Source organism: Homarus americanus, unplaced genomic scaffold (assembly GCF_018991925.1).
Source record: "Homarus americanus isolate GMGI-L3 unplaced genomic scaffold, GMGI_Hamer_2.0 scaffold47693, whole genome shotgun sequence".
NCBI classification, from domain to species: domain Eukaryota; kingdom Metazoa; phylum Arthropoda; class Malacostraca; order Decapoda; family Nephropidae; genus Homarus; species Homarus americanus.
The window spans coordinates 315,001-342,275 of NW_024716635.1; the positions used below are offsets into that span (position 1 = coordinate 315,001).

The 27,275-nt window shown below is 42.4% G+C and overlaps 1 protein-coding gene across 6 annotated transcripts in view; it reads left to right on the forward strand.

Moving 5' to 3' along the window:
- LOC121858185 (myelin transcription factor 1-like) overlaps nt 1-27,275 on the forward strand; it is a 63,661-nt gene that overhangs the window by 11,640 nt on the left and 24,746 nt on the right. For all 6 annotated transcript variants that reach the window (XM_042354396.1, XM_042354399.1, XM_042354398.1 and 3 more), the window contains exons 2-7: nt 4,350-4,463; nt 10,666-10,860; nt 11,734-13,069; nt 13,547-13,816; nt 14,303-14,580; nt 21,181-21,391. In XM_042354396.1, the coding sequence (XP_042210330.1) occupies nt 4,350-4,463; nt 10,666-10,860; nt 11,734-13,069; nt 13,547-13,816; nt 14,303-14,580; nt 21,181-21,391 (2,404 nt within the window). The remainder of the gene's footprint in view (nt 1-4,349; nt 4,464-10,665; nt 10,861-11,733; nt 13,070-13,546; nt 13,817-14,302; nt 14,581-21,180; nt 21,392-27,275) is intronic.

Sequence of the window (27,275 nt, forward strand, 5' to 3'; positions counted from 1 at the left end):
GGACAGGGGGTGAGAAGTGAGGGAAGCGTGGATAAGAGGGATGAGAGTGAGGCAAGAGTGAGGGGGGGGGCGGATAAGTATGGGAGATGAGAGGTCGGAAATGGAGGAGAAGAGTGAGGTATGGAAGAGGTGAAAGGGAAGGAAGAGGAGGAGGAGTGGAGGTAAAAGGGTACAGAGGAAGGGGAGATGAGAGAGGAGAGTGAGGGGAGAATGGGGTGGAGTGAGAAGGGAGAGAAAGGGAGGCAAGGAAAAGGAGAAATATTGAAGAAGTGTAGAAAGTGAGAGGTGGAAGGAGCAAAGAGAGAGGTAGAGGGAACAAAATGAGAGATGGAAGGGAACAAAGAAAGAGATGGAAGGGAACAAAGTCAGAGGTGAAGGGTAGAAAGTGAGAGATATAGGGAACAAATTGAGAAGTGGGGGGTTAAAAAGTCAGAGTTGGAGGTTACAAATTGATAGATGGAGGGAACAAAGTGATAGGTAGATGTTAGAAAGTGAGAGGTGGAGGGTAGAAAGTGAGAGATAGAGGGAACAAATTGGGAAGTGGAGGGTAGAAAGTCAGAGTTGGAGGTTACAAAGTGAGAGATGGAGGGAACAAAGTGAGAGGTAGAGAGAACAAAGTGAGAGATGGAGGGAACAAAGTGAGAGGTAGAGGGAACAAAGTGAGAGGTAGAGGGTTATAGTTTACAGGACAGTACAGGATGGCAGGTTAGTGACAGGACAGTACAGGATGGCTGGATACATGAAACGCAAAAATCGTCTGCCTGTTATCGATTTCGACCTGTAAATAAACTATTAATTACACACACACACACACACACACACACACACACACACACACACGTACGAACGCACGTACGTTTGCCTTGTTGCTCTGTCTCTCTCCTCCATTCTTCTCAACTTCTCTTCTTTTCTACCCCATTTATTGTCGCTTTTATCCTATTTCTTTAACTTAGTGATGCTATTCTCTCGTCGCCATATTAGCTTCCATTTGAAAGTTTATGTAATGTCGATTTTTTTCTAGGATTAGGAAAGAGATAAAGCATATAGTAGACCCAATAATCTTGAGTAGTATAGGAAAAATAAAATACATTCATAGAGGCATTTGAGAAGCTGTAGTGTGGTGGTTAAGGGGTAGTTGTGTGGTAGTTGTAGGGGAGGTGGTGTGGTACTGTAGGGGTGGTTGTGTGGTAGTTGTAGGGGAGGTGGTGTGGTACTGTAGGGGTGGTTGTGTGGTAGTTGTAGGGGAGGTGTGGTATGTGGAAATGTAGGGTTGTGTAGAAGTTGTAGGGGAGGTGGTGTGGTACTGTAGGGGTGGTTGTGTGGTAGTTCTAGGGGAGGTGGTGTGGTACTGTAGGGGTGGTTGTGTGGTAGTTGTGGGGGTTGAGTTGTGGTGCTGTGTCGTGGTTGTGTGGTAGTCATGTGGATGGTGATGTGGTATTGTGGAGTGGGAGTGGTTATGTGGTAGTTATGGGAGTGGTGGTGTGGTACTCGTGGTGTGGTTGGTGATGTGTTCATGGTGTATGGATGTATGGTAGGCCTGTCCCATGATATGTGTGTGTGTGTGTGTGTGTGTGTGTGTGTGTGTGTGTGTGTGTGTGTGTGTGTGTGTGTGTGTGTGTGTGTGTGTGTGTGTGTGTGTGTGTGTGTGTGTGTTTGTGTTTGCACTTTCACATATGTGTTTATATACAAAACCTAACCTAACCCCTACTCCCTTGAACACATTATTTATTTACCTTCACTACCAAAAAAAAAAATCCAACAGAATCCGAATCCGACTCAACGAAACAAGAACACCTTTAAAAAAAAATTAAATAAATAATAATAATAACTCTGCCACTATCAATACTTGAGCCTAAAATAGCTTCAGGGGACTACATCAATGGCACACCCGCTATCAGAATTAATTACTCGATTAATTATGATTTTGTTCATTAAGAATCTCTGAGGGAAAAAATGGCTAATTGTTAAAAAAGTTGGGTGTGATGTAGGTCTTCTGGGGTGAAGATAGTGAAGAGGGGGTACGGACTTGAGGTTTGATGGCTGAGGACTCTATGAGTGGTATTATCATCTCCAGTCCTACATTATTGCCTCATAAAGAACCCTTCCCACTACGCTTTTCTCTCCTGCCCTTTCCTCATCCCCTTCAATTCTTTTCTCCAAATCCACTTCTTCCTGTTCCCCCATCTCCTCCTAACCCTCTCCCCCATCCACCTCCCACTCTCCTCCCCACCACCCCTCCCCCCCCCACTCCACCCCCATCCTTCCCCCTCACTCACCCTTCCACCTCTCCACCCCACACTCACCACCCTCCCCCACTCATTCTCACCTCCTCCACCTCACTCACCACCCTCCTCCCTCACGCCCATTCCTTACCACCGTCCCATCTCACTTCAACCTCACCACTCTCCTCCCCATTCACCCTCACTTCTCCCTCACCACCCCCCCACCCCCTCCCACACACTCATGGCTCCCAGTAAAATAGCCTCTCCCCCTAACTTTTCCATTTAAACCACTTCTTTTTTTTTCTTCTCTCTCTCTCTCTCCTCTTTTAATTATCGCGCCCTTTTTACAGCGTGGTGGGCCTCAGAGGGGTCTACTTTTGGGGCTACTTTTCATATATTATCATAGCCATTCCTTCACTGTGTTGACGGGGGAAATTTGATCTTTAGTTAAGGCCACGGTGTAAAAAAAAAATATATATCTGTCGGGATTTTGCTCCCCTTGAGATGAACACGAGGAGGGAGGGCCAAAAAAAAAATGAAAATAAAACCCCTGTTATCGTCCGTTTTACCGCGGGAGTGATTTACTGATGCAGGAAGAGTAGGAGTAGGAGGAAGAGTAGGAGGAAGATGATGGGGAGGCTGAACACGAGAGGACAAACACCCACCTACCCTTCTTCCCTGTCTCCTCCCCCTTTCCTTTCTCCTCCCCCCTTTCCTTTATACCCTCCCCCATCATCTAACCCCCTTTCCCCTCCCCCTTTGAGGCCCCGAGGCTAACATAAGAACATGTCTTCATCCTCTAGTCTCTTTGATGGAATGCACCGTGTTCCTCCCTCTGTCCTCTCACGTCCCCGTTCATCTGTCTGTCCCCTAACCCTCTCCCACCCTAATCCATTCCTCCTATTTTTTCTTCTTCTTTCTCCTTTTTTCTCCTCATCCTTCTTTCTCCTCTTACTCTTTCTTTCTCCTCCTCCTCCTTTCTCTCCTCTGTTCTCATTTTGTCCTCCTTTCTCCCCATCCTCCTTTCTCTTTTCTTCCTCCTCCTTTCACCTTTTTTCTCCTTATCCTCCTTTCTTCTCCTCCTCCTCCTCTTTTTTCCTTCTCCTCCTCCTCTTTTCTCCTTCTTCTCCTTCTCCATTCTCCTTCTTTGTTCTGTCTTCTTCTTTCCATAAGGAGAGAAAACACGTCTTTTTCCTGTATATTTCACCCCACCAGGAAACATAACTCTTCTAATCTTTAAAAATCTTGACCTAACATCTTGAAAATTTCCTAAGAACACCCGGACCACATTACTAATTATTTATTATCTTCATTTTGACCTCCATCAAAAGTCTAAAGAGGTCAAAGGTCAAATATTTTTTAAAAAGTTAGTAGTTTTAACCAATCAGTGTGTGCACTACCCGACGGACGAGATTAAAAGTTTTATTTATTTATTTATTTATTTATTAACTTAAGTTTCAATGGTTACAGACTGCAATATACTTCGGCTGGGAAAGTGGGCGGGGGTGTGATATCAAGACCTAGATTTAGAGGGGATTTTTGCATCAACATTCCTTCACACACACACACACACACACACACACACACACACACACACACACACACACACACACACACACACACTCCCATGTTTGGTTCAGATATATCGATGGTCTTCAGGCACGAGAAGGTGACATAAGAACTCGTGTATCGACCTCCTCCTCCTTCTTGTTATAGGCTAATCTTTCACTTGATGTATCCGTGACATTTTGAGTTTTCTGCATTATTGTTGTTGTGAAAAGAGCATAGGAGACTAAGTTGGTTATTTTCAGATGGTTAGAACTAAAGGGGTTGACGGAGCGGGTGTTGGTGTGTGTATGGGGAGGGTGTTGTGTGTGGGGGAAGGGGGGTGTTGTGCTGTATGTGTGTTTCTTTGTTTATACGTGTTTTGTGTTCGTTCATACGTAATGTACTTCCACCCTCATTTTCATTACCCTCACTATCATCACCACCACCACCCGTCATCATCATCATAATCATCATCATCATAGTGTTATGGGTGTTACAGAGACCAGTACAGTATTAACACAGTGTTATGGGTGTTACAGAGACCAGTACAGTATTAACACAGTGTTATGGGTGTTACAGAGAGCAGTAAGTGCCCTACGCCGGGATGTAACGGGACGGGTCACGCCACCGGCCTCTACTCCCACCATCGTTCTCTCTCAGGCTGCCCCAAAAAGGACAAGGTCACCCCAGAAAGTGAGTCACTACCTGCTTCTTCCGCCATATTGTTTTACCTGTAGTATTGTCGTAGATGTAACACTCTATTCAGATCAGTTACATCACAAAGTCAACCCAGAGCAGTAGAGTCATCAACAAGGTTATTCCGCCATATTATTTTCACGAACCTAATACCAGGCAATGTTGACACTCACTGGATTTTCTTAGAAGAATTATTAACCATTTATTATACTTTTAGTTTTTTGTTTTCTTTCATTAAATTACTGTCATTCACCGTAATTCTGTCTATTAACAGTATAGACAATATTTATCATGTCATAAAGTCATCTCAAACATTATAATGTATTAAGGTTCATAGACAGGTGTGTTACCGAGTTATATAGTCATTAATAGATGTATTACTGAGTTATATAGTCATAGGCAGATGTATTACTGAGTTATATAGTCATAGGCGGATGTATTACCGAGTTATATAGTCATAGGCAGATGTATTACTGAGTTATATAGTCATAGGTGGATGTATTACTGAGTTATATATTCATAGGCAGATGTATTACTGAGTTATGTGGTCTTAGGCAGATGTATTACTGGGTTATATAGTCATAAACATGTTTTACTGAGTTAAATAGTCATAGACAGATGTGTTACTGAGTTATATAGTCATAGACAGATGTGTTACTGAGTTATATAGTCATAGACAGATGTGTTACTGAATTATATAGTCAGACAGATGTTTTACTGAATTATATAGTCATTAATAGATGTATTACTGAGTTATATAGTCATAGGCAGATGTATTACTGAGTTATATAGTCATAGGCAGATGTATTACTGGGTTATATAGTCATAAACATGTTTTACTGAGTTATATAGTCATAGACAGATGTGTTACTGAGTTATATAGTCATAGACAGATGTGTTACTGAATTATATAGTCATAGACAGATGCTTTACTGAGTTATATAGTCATAGGCAGATGTATTACTGAGTTATATAGTCATAGGCAGATGTAATACTGAGTTCTATAGTCATAGCCAGATGTATTACTGAGTTATGTGGTCATAGGCAGATGTATTACTGAGTTATATAGTCATAGGCAGATGTATTACTGAGTTAAGTGGTCATAGGCAGATGTATTACTGAGTTATATAGTCATAGGCAGATGTATTACTGAGTTATGTGGTCTTAGGCAGATGTATTACTGAGTTATATAGTCATAAACATGTTTTACTGAGTTATATAGCCATAGACAGATGTGTTACTGAGTTATATAGTCATTAATATATGTATTAATGAGTTATATGGTCATAGGCAGATGTATTACTGAGTTATGTGGTCATAGGCAGATGTATTACTGAGTTATATAGTCATAGGCCGATGTTTTACTGAGTTATATAGTCATAGACAGGTGTGTTACAGAGTTATATAGTCATAGACAGATGTGTTACTGAGTTATATAGTCATAGACAGATGTGTTACTGAGTTATATAGTCATAGACAGATGTGCTACTGAGTTATATAGTCATAAACAGATGCGCTACTGAGCTATATTGTCATAGACATGTGTTTCTGAGTTATATAGTCATAGAAAGGTGTGTTACTCAGTTATATAGTCATAGACAGATGTATTACTGAGTTATATAGTCGTAGGCAGATGTATTACTGAGTTATATCGTCATAAACATGTTTTACTGAGTTACATAGTCATAGACAGATGTGTTACTGAGTTATATAGTCATGGACAGATGTATTACTGAGTTATATAGTCATAGACTGATGTGTTACTGAGTTATATAGTCATAGACAGATGTGCTACTGAGTTATATAGTCATAAACAGAAGTGCTACTGAGCTATATTGTCATAGACAGGTGTGTTACTGAGTTAAATAGTCATAGAAAGGTGTGTTACTGAGTTATATAGTCATGGACAGATGTATTACTGAGTTATATAGTCATAGACAGATGTGTTACCGAGTTATATAGTCATAGACAGATGTGTTACTGAGTTATATAGTCATAGACAGATGTGTTACTGAGTTATATAGTCATAGACAGATGTGTTACCGAGTTATATGGTCATAGACAGATGTGTTACTGAGTTATATAGTCATAGACAGATGTGTTACTGAGTTATATAGTCATAGACAGATGTGCTACTGAGCTATATAGTCATAGACAGGTGTGTTACTGAGTTATATAGTCATAGAAAGGTGTGTTACTGAGTTATATAGTCATAGAAAGGTGTGTTACTGAGTTATATAGTCATAGACATATGTATTACTGAGTTATATAGTCATAAACAGGTGTGTTACTGAGTATATAGTCATAAACAGATGTATTACTGAGTTATATAGTCATAGACAGATGTATTACTGAGTTATATAGTCATAGGCAGATGTATTACTGAGTTATATAGTCATAGGCAGATGTATTACTGAGTTATATCGTCATAAACATGTTTTACTGAGTTACATCAAGGATTCTGAGACTAGGAGAATAACTCACTATATGTTAATTTTTTATCCTCCGCAACGGTGGCGTCACCAAGCGGCCGGAAAGTAAAAAACACATTATGCCCATTGTGCCTCCTTACATGATATTGTGCGCAAACACCAAACTATTCAATAAAAACAATTTATATAGTTAATAGGTTAATGATATCTCACTTTTGATATCTAGGGATAATTTATCAAAGCAACATATTGATTATTTTGTTGTAAAAGATCATTATTTGCCTACTTAAGGGATTATTCTCCCTTCGATTCTTCCTTAAGAGCGATGGTTATAGCTACAGCTTTACACCATTTAATATGAACAAATATATCGCAGACAGTTAATCAATGCACTTTATTGTAGTGTTTTTAACAGGCTACCATTTTAGCGGTGACATAGAGAACATCACAATATTTTCAAGTTGATAACAGAGTTGACAGTGACACCACTTTTTCACATCTTATATTGTGCTCGCTAGTTTATTGATGACCAACGCTTTTAAAAGGGTTCAGAACTGCTTCAAAACTACACAACTACCACTTTATTGCTGGGAATTTAAGACTGTAGGTTTTAAGATTCGGCTCCCACAGTGGCAAAAGGTTTGAAGATCAGGCTACATTATTCCCAGTTGAAATAATAGTTATGATAATCTTTTTTCAGTGAAATTTTAATGTATATAAACTGTCCAAGTACAGTTATACAGCTACGTATACAGTTCAGCATGAATATAGGGTCCTTTGTTTAGGCTACAAAATTTTAGTAGTTGTACAGTACTTTACAAATTCTAACGGTTTGGTTTTCACGAAACTACACAAAATTGCCAAGACAAAGGTAAAGTTAGGTTAAGTATAGGATAGGTTAGGTATAGTTAGGTTAGGTAGGTAAACATACGTTAGGTTAGATTTCGTTAGGTTATTTTTTGTGTTTTTACCACATAATTTGGATTGGGTTTGTAAGGTTCTCATTAATTAACCCAAGAAATGAATATGAAGTCCACTCAAACACATCGAAATATACAGGAAAACAAAATTTCGTCCAAAAAGTCGTGGGTGGTCCTAAAACGAATAATGACCCAAAACTTCAAAGTTCCTGCCTTATATTTTCGACAATCCAACAGTATCCCGCTCATCTTGTATATCCTAATGAAACTCTGATAACTAGCAATTCTGAAGAGTGGAACGTTATCAGTAGGCTACTAAATGCATTAAAATAAAATGCTCATAAAAACTAATAAACAGTCAACATTGACAGAAGTAAGTGCAAGACTCGCCTCTGGATATTTCAGTAATCAAAAGAAGACAGGCTTCTGTTCCTTACAGAGTTGGTAGAGCATTTAATAGGTGCACAGTACCGGGGTCCCATTGCAGCTGCTAAAAAATTAACAAAACATTAGAAAAACGGGATGTCGCTGAGTTCTTCATCTTCGTCCCTTTATCTCCTGCTTGGTGTTTATTTGGTTTACTCTCCGGTCGCTTGGCGGCGCCACATTGGGCAGTGAATGCGTTCACCCATTGGAGTGAGCTATTCTCACAGAATCCTTGGTTATATAGAGTCATAGACATGTGTGTTACTGAGTTATGCAGGGTCATAGACATGTGTGTTACTGAGTTATGCAGGGTCATAGACATGTGTGTTACCGAGTTATGCAGGGTCATAGACATGTGTGTTACTGAGTTATGCAGGGTCATAGACATGTGTGTTACTGCGTTATGCAGGGTCATAGACATGTGTGTTACTGAGTTATGCAGGGTCATAGACAGGTGTGTTACTGAGTTATACAGGGTCATAGACATGTGTGTTACTGAGTTATGCAGGGTCATAGACAGGTGTGTTACTGCGTTATGCAGGGTCATAGACAGGTGTGTTACTGAGTTATGCAGGGTCATAGACATGTGTGTTACTGAGTTATGCAGGGTCATAGACATGTGGTTATGCAGGATCATAGACAGGTGTGTTACTGAGTTATGCAGGGTCATAGACAGGTGTGTTACTGCGTTATGCAGGGTCATAGACATGTGTGTTACTGAGTTATGCAGGGTCATAGACATGTGTGTTACTGAGTTATGCAGGGTCATAGACATGTGTGTTACTGAGTTATGCAGGATCATAGACAGGTGTGTTACCGAGTTATGCAGGATCATAGACAGGTGTGTTACCGAGTTATGCAGGATCATAGACAGGTGTGTTACTGAGTTATGCAGGGTCATAGACAGGTGTGTTACTGAGTTATGCAGGATCATAGACAGGTGTGTTACCGAGTTATGCAGGATCATAGACAGGTGTGTTACTGAGTTATGCAGGGTCATGAACATGTGTGTTACTGGGTTATGCAGGGTCATGGGCTTATGTGTGTTGTTACTGCGTTATGCAGGGTCATAGACAGGTGTGTTACTGAGTTATGCAGGGTCATAGACATGTGTGTTACTGAGTTATGCAGGGTCATAGACAGGTGTGTTACTGAGTTATGCAGGGTCATAGACAGGTGTGTTACTGACTTATGCAGGGTCATAGACATGTGTGTAACTGAGTTATGCAGGGTCATAGACAGGTGTGTTACTGAGTTATGCAGGATCATAGACAGGTGTGTTACTGAGTTATGCAGGATCATAGACAGGTGTGTTACTGAGTTATGCAGGATCATAGACAGGTGTGTTACTGAGTTATGCAGGGTCATAGACAGGTGTGTTACTGAGTTATGCAGGATCATAGACAGGTGTGTTACTGAGTTATGCAGGATCATAGACATGTGTGTTACTGAGTTATGCAGGATCATAGACAGGTGTGTTACTACGTTATGCAGGATCATAGACAGGTGTGTTACTGAGTTATGCAGGATCATAGACAGGTGTGTTACTGATTGCATGCAGGATCGCCAGACGGGTGTGTTGCTGAGTTATGCAGGGGTCATGAACGGGTGTTGTGTTACCGAGTTATGCAGAGATTCTGGGCAAGTGTGTTGTTAGGTTTATGCAGGGTCATAGGCAAATTAATGTTGCAAGTTATGCAGGGTCATAGACAGGTGTGTTATTGCGTTATGGTGCATAGAGACAGGTGTGTTACCGAGTTATGCAGGGTCATAGACAGGTGTGTTACTGCGTTATGCAGGGTCATAGACAGGTGTGTTACTGCGTTATGCAGGGTCATAGACAGGTGTGTTACTGCGTTATGCAGGGTCATAGACATGTGTGTTACTGCGTTATGCACGGTCATAGACAGGTGTGTTACTGCGTTATGCACGGTCATAGACAGGTGTGTTACTGCGTTATGCACGGTCATAGACAGGTGTGTTACTGCGTTATGCAGGGTCATAGACATGTGTGTTACTGCGTTATGCACGGTCATAGACAGGTGTGTGAGGTGTGTCACGACGTTATAGATAGATATTTAAGAAACACATAACGCATAATGTCATAGACAGGTGTATAACGAGGGCACACAAGACTATAGACAGATTTGTGAGAGAGGGACATGTGGATTTGTATACAGGTGTGTAGGAGTTATTTAGGGTCTTAGACAGGTGTGTAACTAGATCCTTTAAGGTTTTAGGTGTGTAGCAAGGTTATGGACAGGTGTGCAATAAGGTTGCTTAACGTCATACACGTCATGGACAAGTTTGCAACAAGTTCATGGACAAGTGTATAACAGGGTCACATAAGGTTATAGACAGGCGTCTAACAAGGTCACATCGGGTCATGGACAGGTGTGTAACATAGGTGTCGTGTTTCAGTCCTCGCGGCGCACGAGACGATTGTCAAGTGCCCGACGCCCGGGTGTTCCGGCCGGGGTCACGTAAACCAGTCCCGCCACTGCCATCGCTCCCTCTCCGGCTGCCCCGTCGCCGCCGCCTCCAAGCAGGCCGCCAGACACGCCCGCCAACGCATGGCCCTTCTGCAGCAACCACACATCCCGCTACAGCAGACTGGTGAGTTACAGCAGACGCATGAGTGATACAGCAGACATATGAGTGTTACAGCAGAGCAGACGTATGAGTGTTAAGCAGACATATAGCTGTTACAGCAGACATAAGTGTTACAGCAGACATATGAGTATTACAGCAGACATATGAGTGTTACAGCAGACATGTGAGTGGTACAGCAGACGTATGAAGGGTACAGCGGACGTGTGAGTGATACAGCAGACATGTGAGTGTTACAGCAGACATATAAGTGTTAAAGCAGACGTATGAGTGTTAAAGCAGACATATGAATGTTTCAGCAGACATATGAGTGTTACAACAGACATACGAGTGTTACAGCAGACATATGAGTGTTACAGCAGACATGTGAGTGTTACAGCAGACATGTAAGTGGTACAGAAGACATATAAGTGTTACAGCAGACATATAAGTGTTAAAGCAGACGTATGAGTGTTACAGCAGACATGTGAGTGTTACGGCAGACGTATGAGTGTTACAGCAGACATGTGAATGGTACAGCAGACATGTGCGTGGTACAGCAGACATGTGGTGCAGGACACACCCAGGTGCTGTATTAGACTTACAGATCCCTGTAATTACGGAGTGAATATTTCAGTGTGATTTATCCTCCAAGTCCTGCAGTGTATAAATTAATGTAAAATGCAAAATTAACTCTTTTATTTAGTAATATAACATAACTTTATCTATATCATACGTCATATTTGTCATATAATTAACAGTATTTCACGATTATATTTCAAATGGGTTATCTGGCGTTACTTTACCATTATTTACTACTTCTGTATTCATTCATTACAAACTGCAATAATACGTGAAATAATGTTTATTGTGTGTAATAGCAGTGTGTCTTGTTCACAGCCCCAACCTCAGACCACCTCTTGAGGCCCGTGTGTTTGGTGAAGCAGCTCGACTTCTCTCAGCCATCGCTCCCTCTCCTCTCTGGCGCAGCCAGTGCTTCCGTAGCCTCCACCACGTCTTCAATTTCGTCAGCCACTGTCTCCTCTACTCCAGTGTTTCCAGGGACCTCAGCGTCACTCCCCACTAGTCTAGACCTGACCGCCGGACCCTCCTCAAAATCTTTATCTCTAATACCCTCAACGTTTGCCTCCACTTCGTCCGATTTAACGTTGCCAGTGGTGGCAAAGACAGAGACTTACGTAACGTCTTCCACTTTGTGTAAACCTTCAGTGACAACTTCTGTCAGTATTCCTTCCCCGCAGGGGTTCGCTTCCCTGTGTTCCCCTGCGTCAGAGGAAGACACAAGCCTCACTGGGGTTTCACCCCCTCCATCAGCTGCAAGTCCCTCCTCCATCCTCAAAAGTGCCGGAATTTGCTCGACCAGTTTCGCGGGAACATCTTCCGCCACTTCCAGCAATAGTGTTGAAGCGCGGTCGTGTGATCGTGACCGCTTGATGGAGACGTCAACGCTGCCGCCCCCTGCAGCCCGCGACCCACCCGGCCTCCGCCCTCAGGATCCTCCCAAGGCCTGCATGGAGGAGGTGGCAGGGGGAGGCAGGCTGGCCCTTACCCCAACCAACAACAACAACACCACCACTACCAACAATAACAACAACAATAACAACAACACCAACACCAGCAACAGTGGCACTACCACAACCACCAGCCCCAACAACAGCAGTAATAGTAACAACAACAGCAGAACTCACAGTCACAGTCCTCACAAAGCTCTCTCCTCCCTCAACTCCTCGGTGAGCGTCAAGGCCACGGAGAGCTCGGGGCTGGGCTGCTTTGGTTACAAAGGTGAGGACGAGGCGGGCTTGATCCGACCTGCAGCCATCACGGAGGTGCGGGCGAGTGAGGCGCGGTTTGACCTCCCCCACTCCTACACCACTCTAGACCTGGACCGCCAGTCCGCCATCCCTGTCTCACAACCACACATGCCGCCCACGCCCACCACATTCGACACCACCGTCGCTGGTGGTGGATCCTTACCAGGGGGGTCTATCGCCCCCATGACCCCAGGCCCCCTCGTGAGCGGTAATGGTTCCCTTCTCTCACATGGTCCCTTTGATGCCCTCAAGCCGCCCGTGTCCTCGGAGTACCCAATCACCACCACCCACAACAGTTTCTTCATGAACAAGGCGTGTGGGGCGGAGGTCAAGCTCAACGACACTCCGACGCCCTGTTCTGTTGCCTGTATGCCGCCAGTTCCACCCAACTCCATGTACCAAAGGTCAGTCCCATCTCACACTCTTTACAAAATTCATCGCCGATAAGTTAATTCCTGATTCGTTGAGAAAATTTGTTTTTCTGTCATAATCTCGAAATTTTTTAGTTTGTTCAAAATCTCAATACAAGTATTCTTCTATGTGCTGATGGAGGATCTTGGGTCAAAAAGTTGGAATTGGGGTAATTTCTTGTCCCATTGGTTCTCTGAAAATTTTGATTAGTTTTGTAATAGTAATTACTTGCCACCTGTGATTTTTATGGCAATTTTGGGTGTTTTTGTGTAATTCTCGATGTATTAAAGTAAATAAACACTTTAAGAATGAATATACAATAAGGAAGTTTAAACTACTTAAATATCCTTCATAGTAAATATAACTACAGAAAATTTGAGAAAAATTAAAAGCGAGTCTCTTATGGCAGTACTGTACCTCTATCAAGTGTATTAACTAACTCGTTCCTCATCCCTTCCTTCCTCCCACAGCCCCGGCTACCGCTACGACAGCTCGGCAATCAACCTCAGCGTCAAGACCTCGGCATTGGGCCCTAATCCCATGTCTCCGGCTAATGTCATGGACCTCTCGGGCCCCATGGGTACTGGAGGACCCATGGTGACATCCCCGCACTACCCTGGGCCAGGCGTGTCCCCCTGCTACAGCGGCCCACAGCTTGTGTCCCCAGGCAGCTCTCACGACTCTCAGCACACCAACCAAACTCTCGACCTCTCTCTAGCCCGCCCACCCGGCTCTCTCAGGTACTATACCTACACCTACCTGGACACGTAAGTCACAAAAACAAATGATTAGATACACCTATACTTAAGTTCAGCATTAACACAGGGATACAGTTACCCGTAAAGTGCTGTTAACCTTGTATAAACTGAGTATAAGCTCGTTACTATAGATATTAGTATTCAGCTATACTTGGCACCACTCAGTAACCCAATAAGTCTTGTACTTGACGATCAAAATACAAAGAGTTATTATTACTTTGACCGTTCTCTATATACCAGTGATGAAGATAAAACAGGTTATTTTTAGAGTAGTTATTCAGTTATTAGTGTACCTTGTATCCTGTTACTTCCTCTGCTCTTATCTTCAGTAATATTCATTGTTAACGGAAAGGGAATACTGAGAGAAAGACAAAAAGAAATAGTTGGGTGGAATTAGATAAATGCATATAAGGTTTTATATAGATATAGATAAATGGCTAGATAGATAATGTGCGTGTTTCTCCACAGTGGACCCACAAGCCCAGAGTACAGCCCTCCCTCACGCCTGGGGTCGGGTTACCCTGGAGGCGGCGCGCCCTTCCAGCAGCCTCCGGGCATCGACGAACAGACAGAGCCCGTAGATTTCTCCTCCCCAGCCGAGCCCGTCAACTTCAGCCTGGCGCGGCCCCTAGAGTACGGCGTCACCCCTGACTACTCCCGCGCCCCTACCGCCCCCGCCTGCCCGCCCCACGATAACACCTACGCCACCACTCCCGACAGAACACACGACTTCAGGAACATGAATGGTGAGACCCCCCGGACACGCCCCCGTCTTTGGTGACTTGTGTTGCTTGGTTTGGTGACATACAGTATATACCCGTCTTCGTTTTCATGTCTCATATGGGTGACTGCTGTAATGGCTTGGTGATGTTCATGGTGGTGCTAGGGATGGTGACAAAACCCATCCTATTGGAGTTTTGTGGAAGCCTTGGTGATTCATGTTTGGACTTGTGCTTGAGCTAGTGACTTTTGTGTCCTAAGTTACAGGGCATATGCGTTTGAGGTCCGTTTTGGTGACCAATTGTTGCATAGGCTTGGTGACCTAGTGAGCCAGTCATCTAATGCCTCGTCCTATTCTGCTTTTGTCTTGGTGACCATGAGTACTCTTCACTAGTCTTCACTTTGTTTTGTGTTGGTGAGGGTTTCTTTTTGTTGTCACTGGTGAACTGTATAATCCTTCACTCTGCTTGATTTTGGAACCTTCCTGCATCACTCTTACACTTCTGGTCATATGTTTAAATTAACTTTCAATCTAAGAGAATTTCAAATTGACCTTACCATTGCAAATCACTCCTCCCCCCATACATTTAAACATCTTTGTGGTGCTTTTAATACCTGTGAGAGTTGAGACCTCATCAATTAAACATTACCTGTGTAATTAAGAACCCATTGCCAGTCTTCACCTGTACTCACCTTATTTCCATTCGTCTTTGTAAGTGATATAAGATTCAACACTGTTTACCCTTTCCCTAACATTCAACTGTAAACATTATTCTAACATCTGAATCTCTGTGTATCTTTTGAATATTATTAACATTAGTTATGTCTCCTTAAGTCTAACTAACATATGAATATTTACTTCGTATAAACATACTTTCATCGCTGAATCTTTAAGTATTACTAACATCTGGATCTATAAGTATCACTAAACATTACTAACATCTGGATCTATAAGTATCACTAACATTACTAACATCTGGATCTATAAGTATCATTAACATTACTAACATCTGGATCTATAAGTATCACTAAACATTACTAACATCTGGATCTATAAGTATCACTAAACATTACTAACATCTGGATCTATAAGTATCACTAACATTACTAACATCTGGATCTATAAGTATCACTAACATTACTAACATCTGGATCTATAAGTATCACTAAACATTACTAACATCTGGATCTATAAGTATCACTAAACATTACTAACATCTGGATCTATAAGTATCAGATCTAAACATTACTAACATCTGGATCTATAAGTATCACTAAACATTACTAACATCTGGATCTATAAGTATCACTAAACATTACTAACATCTGGATCTATAAGTATCACTAAACATTACTAACATCTGGATCTATAAGTATCACTAAACATTACTAACATCTGGATCTATAAGTATCACTAACATTACTAACATCTGGATCTATAAGTATCACTAAACATTACTAACATCTGGATCTATAAGTATCACTAAACATTACTAACATCTGGATCTATAAGTATCACTAAACATTACTAACATCTGGATCTATAAGTATCACTAACATTACTAACATCTGGATCTATAAGTATCACTAAACATTACTAACATCTGGATCTATAAGTATCACTAAACATTACTAACATCTGGATCTATAAGTATCACTAAACATTACTAACATCTGGATCTATAAGTATCACTAACATTACTAACATCTGGATCTATAAGTATCACTAAACATTACTAACATCTGGATCTATAAGTATCACTAAACATTACTAACATCTGGATCTATAAGTATCACTAAACATTACTAACATCTGGATCTATAAGTATCACTAACATTACTAACATCTGGATCTATAAGTATCACTAAACATTACTAACATCTGGATCTATAAGTATCAAGTAACATCTGGATCTATAAGTATAACATTACTTAACATCTGGATCTATAAGTATCACTAAACATTACTAACATCTGGATCTATAAGTATCACTAAACATTACTAACATCTGGATCTATAAGTATCACTAACATTACTATCTGGATCATCACTAACATTACTAACATCTGGATCTATAAGTATCACTAAACATTACTAACATCTGGATCTATAAGTATCACTAACATTACTAACATCTGGATCTATAAGTATCACTAAACATTACTAACATCTGGATCTATAAGTATCACTAACATTACTAACATCTGGATCTATAAGTATCACTAAACATTACTAACATCTGGATCTATAAGTATCACTAACATTACTAACATCTGGATCTATAAGTATCACTAACATTACTAACATCTGGATCTATAAGTATCACTAACATTACTAACATCTGGATCTATAAGTATCACTAAACATTACTAACATCTGGATCTATAAGTATCACTAAACATTACTAACATCTGGATCTATAAGTATCACTAAACATTACTAACATCTGGATCTATAAGTATCACTAAACATTACTAACATCTGGATCTATAAGTATCACTAAACATTACTAACATCTGGATCTATAAGTATCATTAACATTACTAACATCTGGATCTATAAGTATCACTAAACATTACTAACATCTGGATCAATAAGTATCACTAAACATTACTATCATCTGGATCTATAAGTATCACTAAACATTACTTAACATCTGGATCTATAAGTATCATTAACATTACTAACATCTGGATCTATAAGTATCACTAAACATTACTAACATCTGGATCTATAAGTATCACTAACATTACTTAACATCTGGATCTATAAGTATCACTAAACATTACTTAACATCTGGATCTATAAGTATCACTAAACATTACTAACATCTGGATCTATAAGTATCACTAAACATTACTAACATCTGGATCTATAAGTATCACTAACATTACTAACATCTGGATCTATAAGTATCACTAAACATTACTAACATCTGGATCTATAAGTATCACTAAACATTACTAACATCTGGATCTATAAGTATCACTAAACATTACTAACATCTGGATCTATAAGTATCACTAAACATTACTAACATCTGGATCTATAAGTATCACTAAACATTACTAACATCTGGATCTATAAGTATCACTAACATTACTAACATCTGGATCAATAAGTATCACTAAACATTACTAACATCTGGATCTATAAGTATCACTAAACATTACTAACATCTGGATCTATAAGTATCATGTAACATTACTAACATCTGGATCTATAAGTATCACTAAACATTACTAACATCTGGATCTATAAGTATCACTAAACATTACTAACATCTGGATCTATAAGTATCACTAAACATTACTAACATCTGGATCTATAAGTATCACTAAACATTACTAACATCTGGATCTATAAGTATCACTAAACATTACTAACATCTGGACATCTATAAGATCACTAACATTACTAACATCTGATCTATAAGTATCACTAAACATTACTAACATCTGGATCTATAAGTATCACTAAACATTACTAACATCTGGATCTATAAGTATCATTAACATTACTAACATCTGGATCTATAAGTATCACTAAACATTACTAACATCTGGATCTATAAGTATCACTAAACATTACTAACATCTGGATCTATAAGTATCACTAAACATTACTAACATCTGGATCTATAAGTATCACTAACATTACTAACATCTGGATCTATAAGTATCACTAAACATTACTAACATCTGGATCTATAAGTATCACTAAACATTAATAACATCTGGATCTTATATATCAATTAACATTACCAATGATCTGATCATATATCACCAAACATTATCAACATCTGGATTCATAAGTATCACTAAACATTACTAACATCTGGATCTATAAGTATCAATAACATTACCAATATCTGATCTATAAGTATCACTAAACATTACTAACATCTGGATCTATATATCACTAACATCTGGATCTATATATCACTAAACATTACTAACATCTGACTATAAGTATCACTAACATTACTAACATCTGATCTATAAGCATTCATTAACATTACCAACATCTGACTATAAGTATCACTAACATTAGCTAACATCTGGATCTATAAGTATCACTAAACACAATAACATCTGGATCTATATATCACTAACATTACTTAACATCTGGATCTATAAGTATCACTAACATTACTAATATCTGGATCTATAAGTATCACTAAACACATTAACATCTGGATCTATAAGTATCACTAAACATTACTAACATCTGATCTATAAGTATCACTAAACATTACTAACATCTGGATCTATAAGTATCACTCAACATTACTTAACATCTGGATCTATACATCACTAACATTACTAACATCTGGATCTATATATCATTAACATTACTAACATCTGACTATATATCACTAAACATTACTAACATCTGGATCTATAAGTATCAACAAACATTACTAACATTCCGGGATCTATATATCACTAACATTACCAACATCTGACTATAAGTATCACTTCAAACATTACTAACATCTGGATCTATAAGCATCACTAACATTACTAACATCTGGATCTATAAGTATCACTAAACATTACTTAACATCTGGATCTATATATCACTAACATTACTTAACATCTGGATCTATAAGTATCACTAACATTACTAACATCTGGATCTATAAGTATCACTAACATTACTAACATCTGGATCTATAAGTATCACTAACATTACTAACATCTGGATCTATAAGTATCACTAACATTACTAACATCTGGATCTATAAGTATCACTAACATTACTAACATCTGGATCTATAAGTATCACTAACATTACTAACATCTGGATCTATAAGTATCACTAAACATTACTAACATCTGGATCTATAAGTATCACTAAACATTACTAACATCTGGATCTATAAGTATCATGTAACATTACTAACATCTTTATTCTCCTTCAATAACCCATTAACCATCAATAACCCATTACCCATCAATAATCCATTAACCATCAGTAACCCATTAACCATCAATAACCCATTAACCACCACTAACCCATTAACATCAGTAACCCTTTAACCACAATTAACCCATTAACCACCACTAACCACCACTAACCCATTAACCACCACTAACCACCACTAACCCATTAACCACCACTAACCACCACTAACCACAATAACCACTACCAACCACCACTAACCCATTAACCACTACCAACACCACTCAACCACAATAACCACTACCAACCACCACTAACCACAATAACCACTACCTAACCACTACTAACCACCACTAACCACAATAACCACTACCAACCACCACTAACCACAATAACCACTACCAACCACCAACTAACCACAATAACCACTAACACAACCACCACTAACCACAATAACCACTACTAACCACCACTAACCAACTACCTTCAACCACAATAACCACCACTAACCACAATAACCACTACCAACCACCACAACCACAATAACCACTACTAATCACTACAAACCACCACTAACCCATTAACATCAGTAACCCTTAACCACAATTAACCCATTAACCACCACTAACCCATTAACCACCAATGTTCAACACTAACCACAATAACCAATACCAACCACCACTAACCACAATGACCACTACTAACCACTACTAACTACCACTAACCATCACTTACCACAACTAACCACCACTAACTACTATTAACCACAATAACCACCATTAACCACAACTAACCACAACTAACCACCACTAACCACCATTAACCACAACTAACCACAGTAACCACCACTAACCACTAATAACCACCACTAACCACTACTATCCACCACTAACCACTACTAACCACCACTAACTGCTGCTAATCACCACTAACCACCACTAACCATTACTAACCATTGCTAACCGCCACTAATCACTACTAACCACCACTAACCACAACTAACCACCACTAACCACAACTAACCACAACTAATCACCACTAACCGCCACTAAACACTACTAACCATCACTAACCCACTAATCACCACTAACCCATTAACCGCCACTAACCGCTACTAACCACTACTAACTACCACTAACCACAATTAACCACCGTCAATCTCCACTAACCACTAGTAAGCCCCACTAATCACCACAAACCCATTAACCAACACTTAACTGCCACTAACCACTACTAACCACTACTAACCATTACTAACCACTACTAAACATTAGTAACTACTACTAACTACCACTAACCACAACTAACCACTACTAACCACTAATAACCACTAATAACCATTACTAACTACCACTAACCACTACTAACCACTACTAACTACCACTAACCAAAACTAACTACCACTAACCAAAACTAACTACCACTAACCGCCTCCAATCACCACTTACCCATTAATCTCCACTAACCATTAACCACCACTAACCGCCAATAACCACTACTAACCCACTACTCACCACTACTAACCACCATTAACCACTACTAACCACCACTAAACCTCTAATCACCACTAACCCATTAATCTCCACTAACCACCACTAATCGCCACTAACCACCACTAGCCACTACTAACCACCCCTAACCACTAATAGCCCATTAATCTCCACTAACCTATTAGCCACCACTAACCATAATTAACCCACTAACCACAACTAACCAGGCTACAACACCATGACGACCCGGCCCTATGACGTGACCACGGCCTACAACGCGGGTTACATGGGCTATCAGGGCTACCAAGGGGGCTACATGGGAGCCGGCAGCTACGGGGCTACGATGGGCGGAGACTACATGACGACGAGCGCTTGCACCACGCCCTACCAGCTCTCCCCCTCCCGCTCACAACCCCCGCCCACGCCCATGCCAGACAGGTGCGAAGGCTGTTGTTTTGTTTTGCTTTTTACGTATATTAAGTGTGTTAAGTTTGTAAGTGGAAATATCTACTTATATTAGACTAGTAAAGGTGTTAATTAAAAGTAAAAAGTAACGTTTCTTAGTGAGATTTTAGTTTCCGAGTATAAATGTTTACTTATTTTAGCCGAGTTGATGTTCTTATCGGTCGCTTTTTAATTGTTTTTTAAGTGCAAATGTTTAGTAGTGTTTCGAAGTAACGGAGGTCTGCACAGGTCAGTTTTCTGGTAGTTTTAATATCTAAGTGCTAAAGTTTCGATATTTTTAAGGAAGAAAACTTTACACACATCACTATTCACCAATGTTAAAAATTCTTTCTTAAGTATCTAAATATCTGCACAAGTCACATTTCGCTTCAGTTTAGGTATACATATACAGTATACTCTTATACATAATTTGAAATAGCTGATGTCTACACACTTGACCATTCACTTCTAAATTTTTAAGTTTTTAAGTACAAATGTTTAGGTATTTTAAATGGTAAAGTTTGCACGTAGAATTTTACACAGGGATAAAAGTTTTGATTTCTATCTGGAAGTTAATTTTACCCGTTTTTAGCGTACATTTTGCTTTTTGTTTTTAGTTTTAGTTTAAAAGATTTTCCCGTTTTTTGTGTACAAATTGTTTTCTGTTTTGAGGTCCTTATTTTCCCCTGATCCAAAGGCGATCCCGTCGAGAGCAGACCTGGAATCGCAGCAGACAAGCAAGGGGCAGAAACCATCTGCTTCTTCCTCAGCGAGAAGGGCAGCAAGGAGGGCTATTAGTTCAGCCTGAGTGGAGGATGCCCCGTCAGAAACTCTGAGAGACAGTTTGATAGGCTCAGGGGCATGGGGACTGGAGATGTAGACACCAGCCCCGGCCCTACCTGTAGCGGGGTCAACAGAACCATCAGTGTAGAGGACGACCCTACCTGGGGACCAGTGGGCGATCCTGGAGAGGTGGTATTTGCAGAGAATAACAGGGTTCACCTGGGATTTCGGGAGCGGTCCACCGAGGGCAATCACTTCAGGTTGAAAATCCAGCCAGGGAGAAGGAGACGAACCAACAGCAGGGGTGACAACAATATCAGGCAGGAGGTCGTGTTCCTGAAGGGCTCGGATGAGTGACCCTCGCCACTGTCTTCTAGATGGAGGTCGGTCTCGGACAGCAGAAGTCAAGTTGGTTTGGACATAGATGCCCCGAGGATCCCGTAGAATGGAAACGGCAGTTTTTAGGTAAAACTCCTGGACACGATCCTGTAAGGGGGAAAGACCAAGTTCGGTATATAGAGAAGTAAAGCGTGTCCACTGAGGAGCCCCAAGGATGATACGAGCAGCTTTCCTCTGGATAACTTCGAGACGGTTGACAGCAGTCCGACTAATGTTGACGAGGGCAGGGGCGGCGTAGTCGACACAGGAACGGACAAAGGACTTGTACATGGTGAGAAGTACAGGGATGGTGGCACCAAGGGAACCCCTGCACATGGTAGAGAGGGGAGCGATACGCCGAAAGCATATGTCTCGAAGATAGCAGACTTCAGGGATCTGACAACGTGTGCGAGTTACATACACACCCAGGTATTTTGTCTCATTAACCCAGTCCAAGGGCGTTCCTGATAAGAGAAGGGGTGGAGGTACAACACGACCGTGCCACATGGCTTTTGTTTTCGCAGTTGAAAGAAGGAAACCAAGTGAATCACGCTCTCTGGAGACCAGATCAAGGGCTCCCTGCATGCTGAGGTAGTCAGGGGCTTGGAGGAGGACATCGTCGGCATATCCTGAGTGGACAACTTCTGTCGGCCACGGGAGAGATGCAATGGAGTGCATGAGAGTGTTAAACAAAGTGGGACTCAGGACTCCACCTTGAGGGATGCCGAGGTTCATTTCTTGAACAGGAGACATAGAGCCTTCAACGCGAACCCGGGCATGACGTCCAGTGAGGTAAGAGGCGATCCATTGTAGAAGTCTCCCTTTAACCCCTAACCGCGCAAGTTCAGCTAAAATGAGGGCAGGCTGAGCCGTATCAAAGGCTCCCTTGATATCAAGGAAGACGGAGACGCGGGCAGTCTGATTGCAATAAAAGGAAGCAATGGAGTGTGCTGTGCTGCGATGTTGAATGAAACCATTGAGGAGTTGTGGAAGCCGCCTATGGTGTGAAGAAGGCGACGATGGAGTATCCTCTCCATCATCTTGCAAACACAGGAGGTAAGACTAATGGGTCGATATTTCCCAGGATCTCCCGGCTTAGGGATGGGGATAATAGTGGCATTTTTCCAGTTGGACGGGAGAACCCCATGTTCATAAGACATATTGTAGAGAGCAAGCAAGGGGCCGTTAGGAATATTAGTACAGGCGTTGAGGACGGAGTAGGTTATCTGATCATCCCCAGGAGAGGTGTCTTTTCTAGAGCGACGAGCACTGTCAAGCTCGAACTGTGTGATGGGATGATCAGTGGGGGCAGGGGAGGTAAGAGCAGCACGAACAACAGGCTCAGACGCAACGATGCGGGCCTGCACTGCCTCCTGCATTGGATCTGGAAGTGCCTCAGGGGAGGAAGCTCGTGCCCAGTCCTCCATTAAAGAGCAGGCAAGGGAGGCGGGGTCAGGGTGGGGAGGAGGCCTCCGTCGAGTACCCCGTATAGCATTAATCCGATTCCATACATAAGAGGGTGACGACTGGAACGATAGAGACCCCGTGAAGGATAGCCAGTCCGCCTCACGTATCCGACGGCGCTCCTGAGTTGCAAAGGAGCACCAATTTTTGAAGTCTTCCCAGTCCTCTGGAGACCGAGACCTCCGTATGGCAGAGTGGAGATCACGGGTTACCTGCCGGATGTCTCATGGCAGGGATACGATACCAGTAGTTGGTGGCACTTCTGGGGTGACGGGGAGGGCGTGGAGGGGTAGCGCGATTGACAGAGTCATACACGGCATCAACAAAATCAGCGCTGTAAGAGTCAAGGGACTGAGGGACAACATAGGAATCCGCCCAGGTAGAAAGGTATTGGGTAAAGGAAGGAACAGCATCTTGTGTGAGACGAAGGCGAGGGGATCGATAAGGAGTTGATGTCGGGGCAGAGAAGGAGAGCCGGAGATGGGTAGTAACGGCAAGATGGTCACTATACAGAGCAGGCTCGGTGCAGACGGTAGGATGAAAGGAGGTATGACCGTTCAATAGTAAGCCAACATCAAGGAAACTATGGGGAAGGCGAGTAGGATCGTCAGGACAAAGAAAGCGAACATCATCATCCCCATTAAGAAACTGTGAGAGATGTGATCCGTTAAGGGTACATGGCGTGGGATGATCCGGAGTAAGAGTGGGATGGCGGGCATTAAAGTCGCCAAGAACAATAGTGGGAATCCCATCATGGAGGTCGTGAAGAACCTGGGGGTCCAGAGAATCACTCTTGAAATGAACATTGACTACACGAAGGGTCCGGTCACCAAGAGTAAGGGAGACAGAAAGTAATTCAGACGGGGGTCCATGTGAGTCAGGTGAAGGGAGACGAACAGATGGAATGGTGTTACGCACAAGGGTGAGGAGGCCATGAGCCTGCCCACGGTACCGAGGCAGGGTGTAAACAGTATAGCCAGAGAGGCGGAGTGGAGTAACATCGTCTGTGATGGTTTCCTGAAGTAGAGCAACATCTACTTGATGGGAGAGCACAAACTGGGCGAGGTCTGTCCGGCGAGGTCTAAGTCCCTGGATGTTCCATTGTAAGAAGAGGAGGGAACGGCTTCTGGTGTGAGATGAGTCGGAGGGGCTAGACAGGGCTCCAGAGGAGGTACCAAATTCTGTTGAGATAAATGGAGAGGGAGGAGTGGGAGAGCGAGGGATGGATCCTCCATCTCGGGAGATGGAAGGAGGCGGGCCATCAGGGCTTGCAAAGTGCGCCCCTGTTGGGTCAGGGTGTCCAGAATGAGTTGTTGTTGCTTCTGCAATGTCGCAATTGTTTTCACAAACAAGTCGAGTTGGGCTGAGAGAAGGTTGATTTGCTTGGAGTGGCGATCCAGACGGAGAGTGATTGTTTCCATAGAACCAACTTGGTGTACCTGTGCAGGAGCTGGAGGTGGCAGCGAGGATTGCCGAGGGCCCGACTGGGCATGTGGTGGTGGTAGCGACGGAGAGGGACGGTGAGGGTTCAGTTGAGTAAGAGGTGGTGGTGCTGGTGAGAGACAGCGGGGGTCCGGGTGGGCAGGAGATGGTGGTGACTGTGTGGCAGGGCCGGCAACGACCTTGTTCCAAGAACGGTAGGGAGAGGGAGGGAGGGGAGAAAGGATGGGTGGTAGGGGTGATAGGGGGGATGGTAGAGGAGAGGAGATCAATGGGAAATCCTTGGTGGATGGAAGAGGCGGTGGTGGATAGGAGTGAGGTTTGGTTGACTGGGGCTTCGTCAGAGACGAGGGCAGTGGTACAAGGTAAGTTTTCCCCGGGCGAGTGCCAGGACGCTGTGGGCAATTGGCATTCCAGGCGTGGTGACTGCCATGGCAATTGACACACCGTGGAATAACTGGGATTTTGTTCTGAATTTTCGATTTGCATTCCACTGTGTCGTGAGGACCTGCACAGAAACCGCAGGCGACCATCCTCGTGCACTCCCAGGTGCGGTGTTTCCACGATTGGCAACGACCACAGATTTTCGGGGTTCCGATAAATCGGTCGAGAGGACAGTTGTGAATTGGTCCTACATTCACCTTCGGAGGGAAGGGGCCCACCCACCAGCCGATGAGTTCGTTGGATGGACGTTTGGAGACCGGGTTGATGCGGCGTTCCATGTCCAGTAGTTGTGGGAGAAGAGATCGTCGATAGGGATCTCCCAGGGTACGTGGCGAACCATTACCTTGGTACGACGAGTTTCTGGGGTGATGGTGGTGAACTTCAGCATCACCTCCCCCTGGGGAGCAGGAAAGCCCACCTGAGTGAGCAGGCGTACCGTCTCGTCCATTTGTGTGGTGACTATCACGGCTGTGGGACCTCGGCGGAGGCGAAGTGTTGAGTCCTGAAGTGGAGAGCAGTGACGGAAGAACCAGGTCGTCCGTGTGCTCAGAGGCAAGTCCCGAGGAAAGGCGAGACGACGAAGGCGCGACGGGGCAGGGAGACAAAGGGAATCCCCTATGTCCATCGTCGGCGGAGGGTCGGTCATTGAGCCACATGTAAGCTCACTTGGGGACCCCGATGACAGGAGGAGTCCACCCTCTACAGCCCCAGAAGGGGTGCAAGGGGGAGCCGTGGCCCCTGCTGGAGACCCTGACTTCTGAGGTTTCTGCTTCTTCTTTGACGTGTCTTCAAGAAGAAAGTCGTCAGCATCACTGTCACCTACTGCCGCCGTTTCCAACGAACGGGAGCGTTTAACGGCGGGCATAGGGCACGTTGGCAACACTGCAGTCAGGTGGAGTGGTAATGACGTCACTGCTAAGTCACACTATCACATTGCGCATGCGCAAACTTGAAAAACTTTGCTCAGAGGGATCGGGTGCTAGGACCAAATGTTTTATCCCCAAAAAATGACAAAGTCCAAAAGTAAAAAAAAAATATATGCCACTGTGCTGATAATTGGGTCTTACTATAGTTGTCTGCACAGGCTGGGATTGGTAGACTCGCTGAATTAGTCATAAATACGAATTTTAAGGAGTAGTCTCTTACAGCCTTTGTTGACACTACGCACGCATGGGCGTTCCTGTGGCCAGTGTCTTAGATTTTTTTTTTTTTTAATAATAATTAGAACAAAATCAACCTGTAAATGATGAAGGAAAAGATATCTAGGACACCAGGGTTATTAATGAAAGAGCTATTTATTATATTAGTGTATGTGATTGTTAGTTCAGGTGTGTGATTGTTAGTTCAGGTGTGTGATTGTTATTTAAGG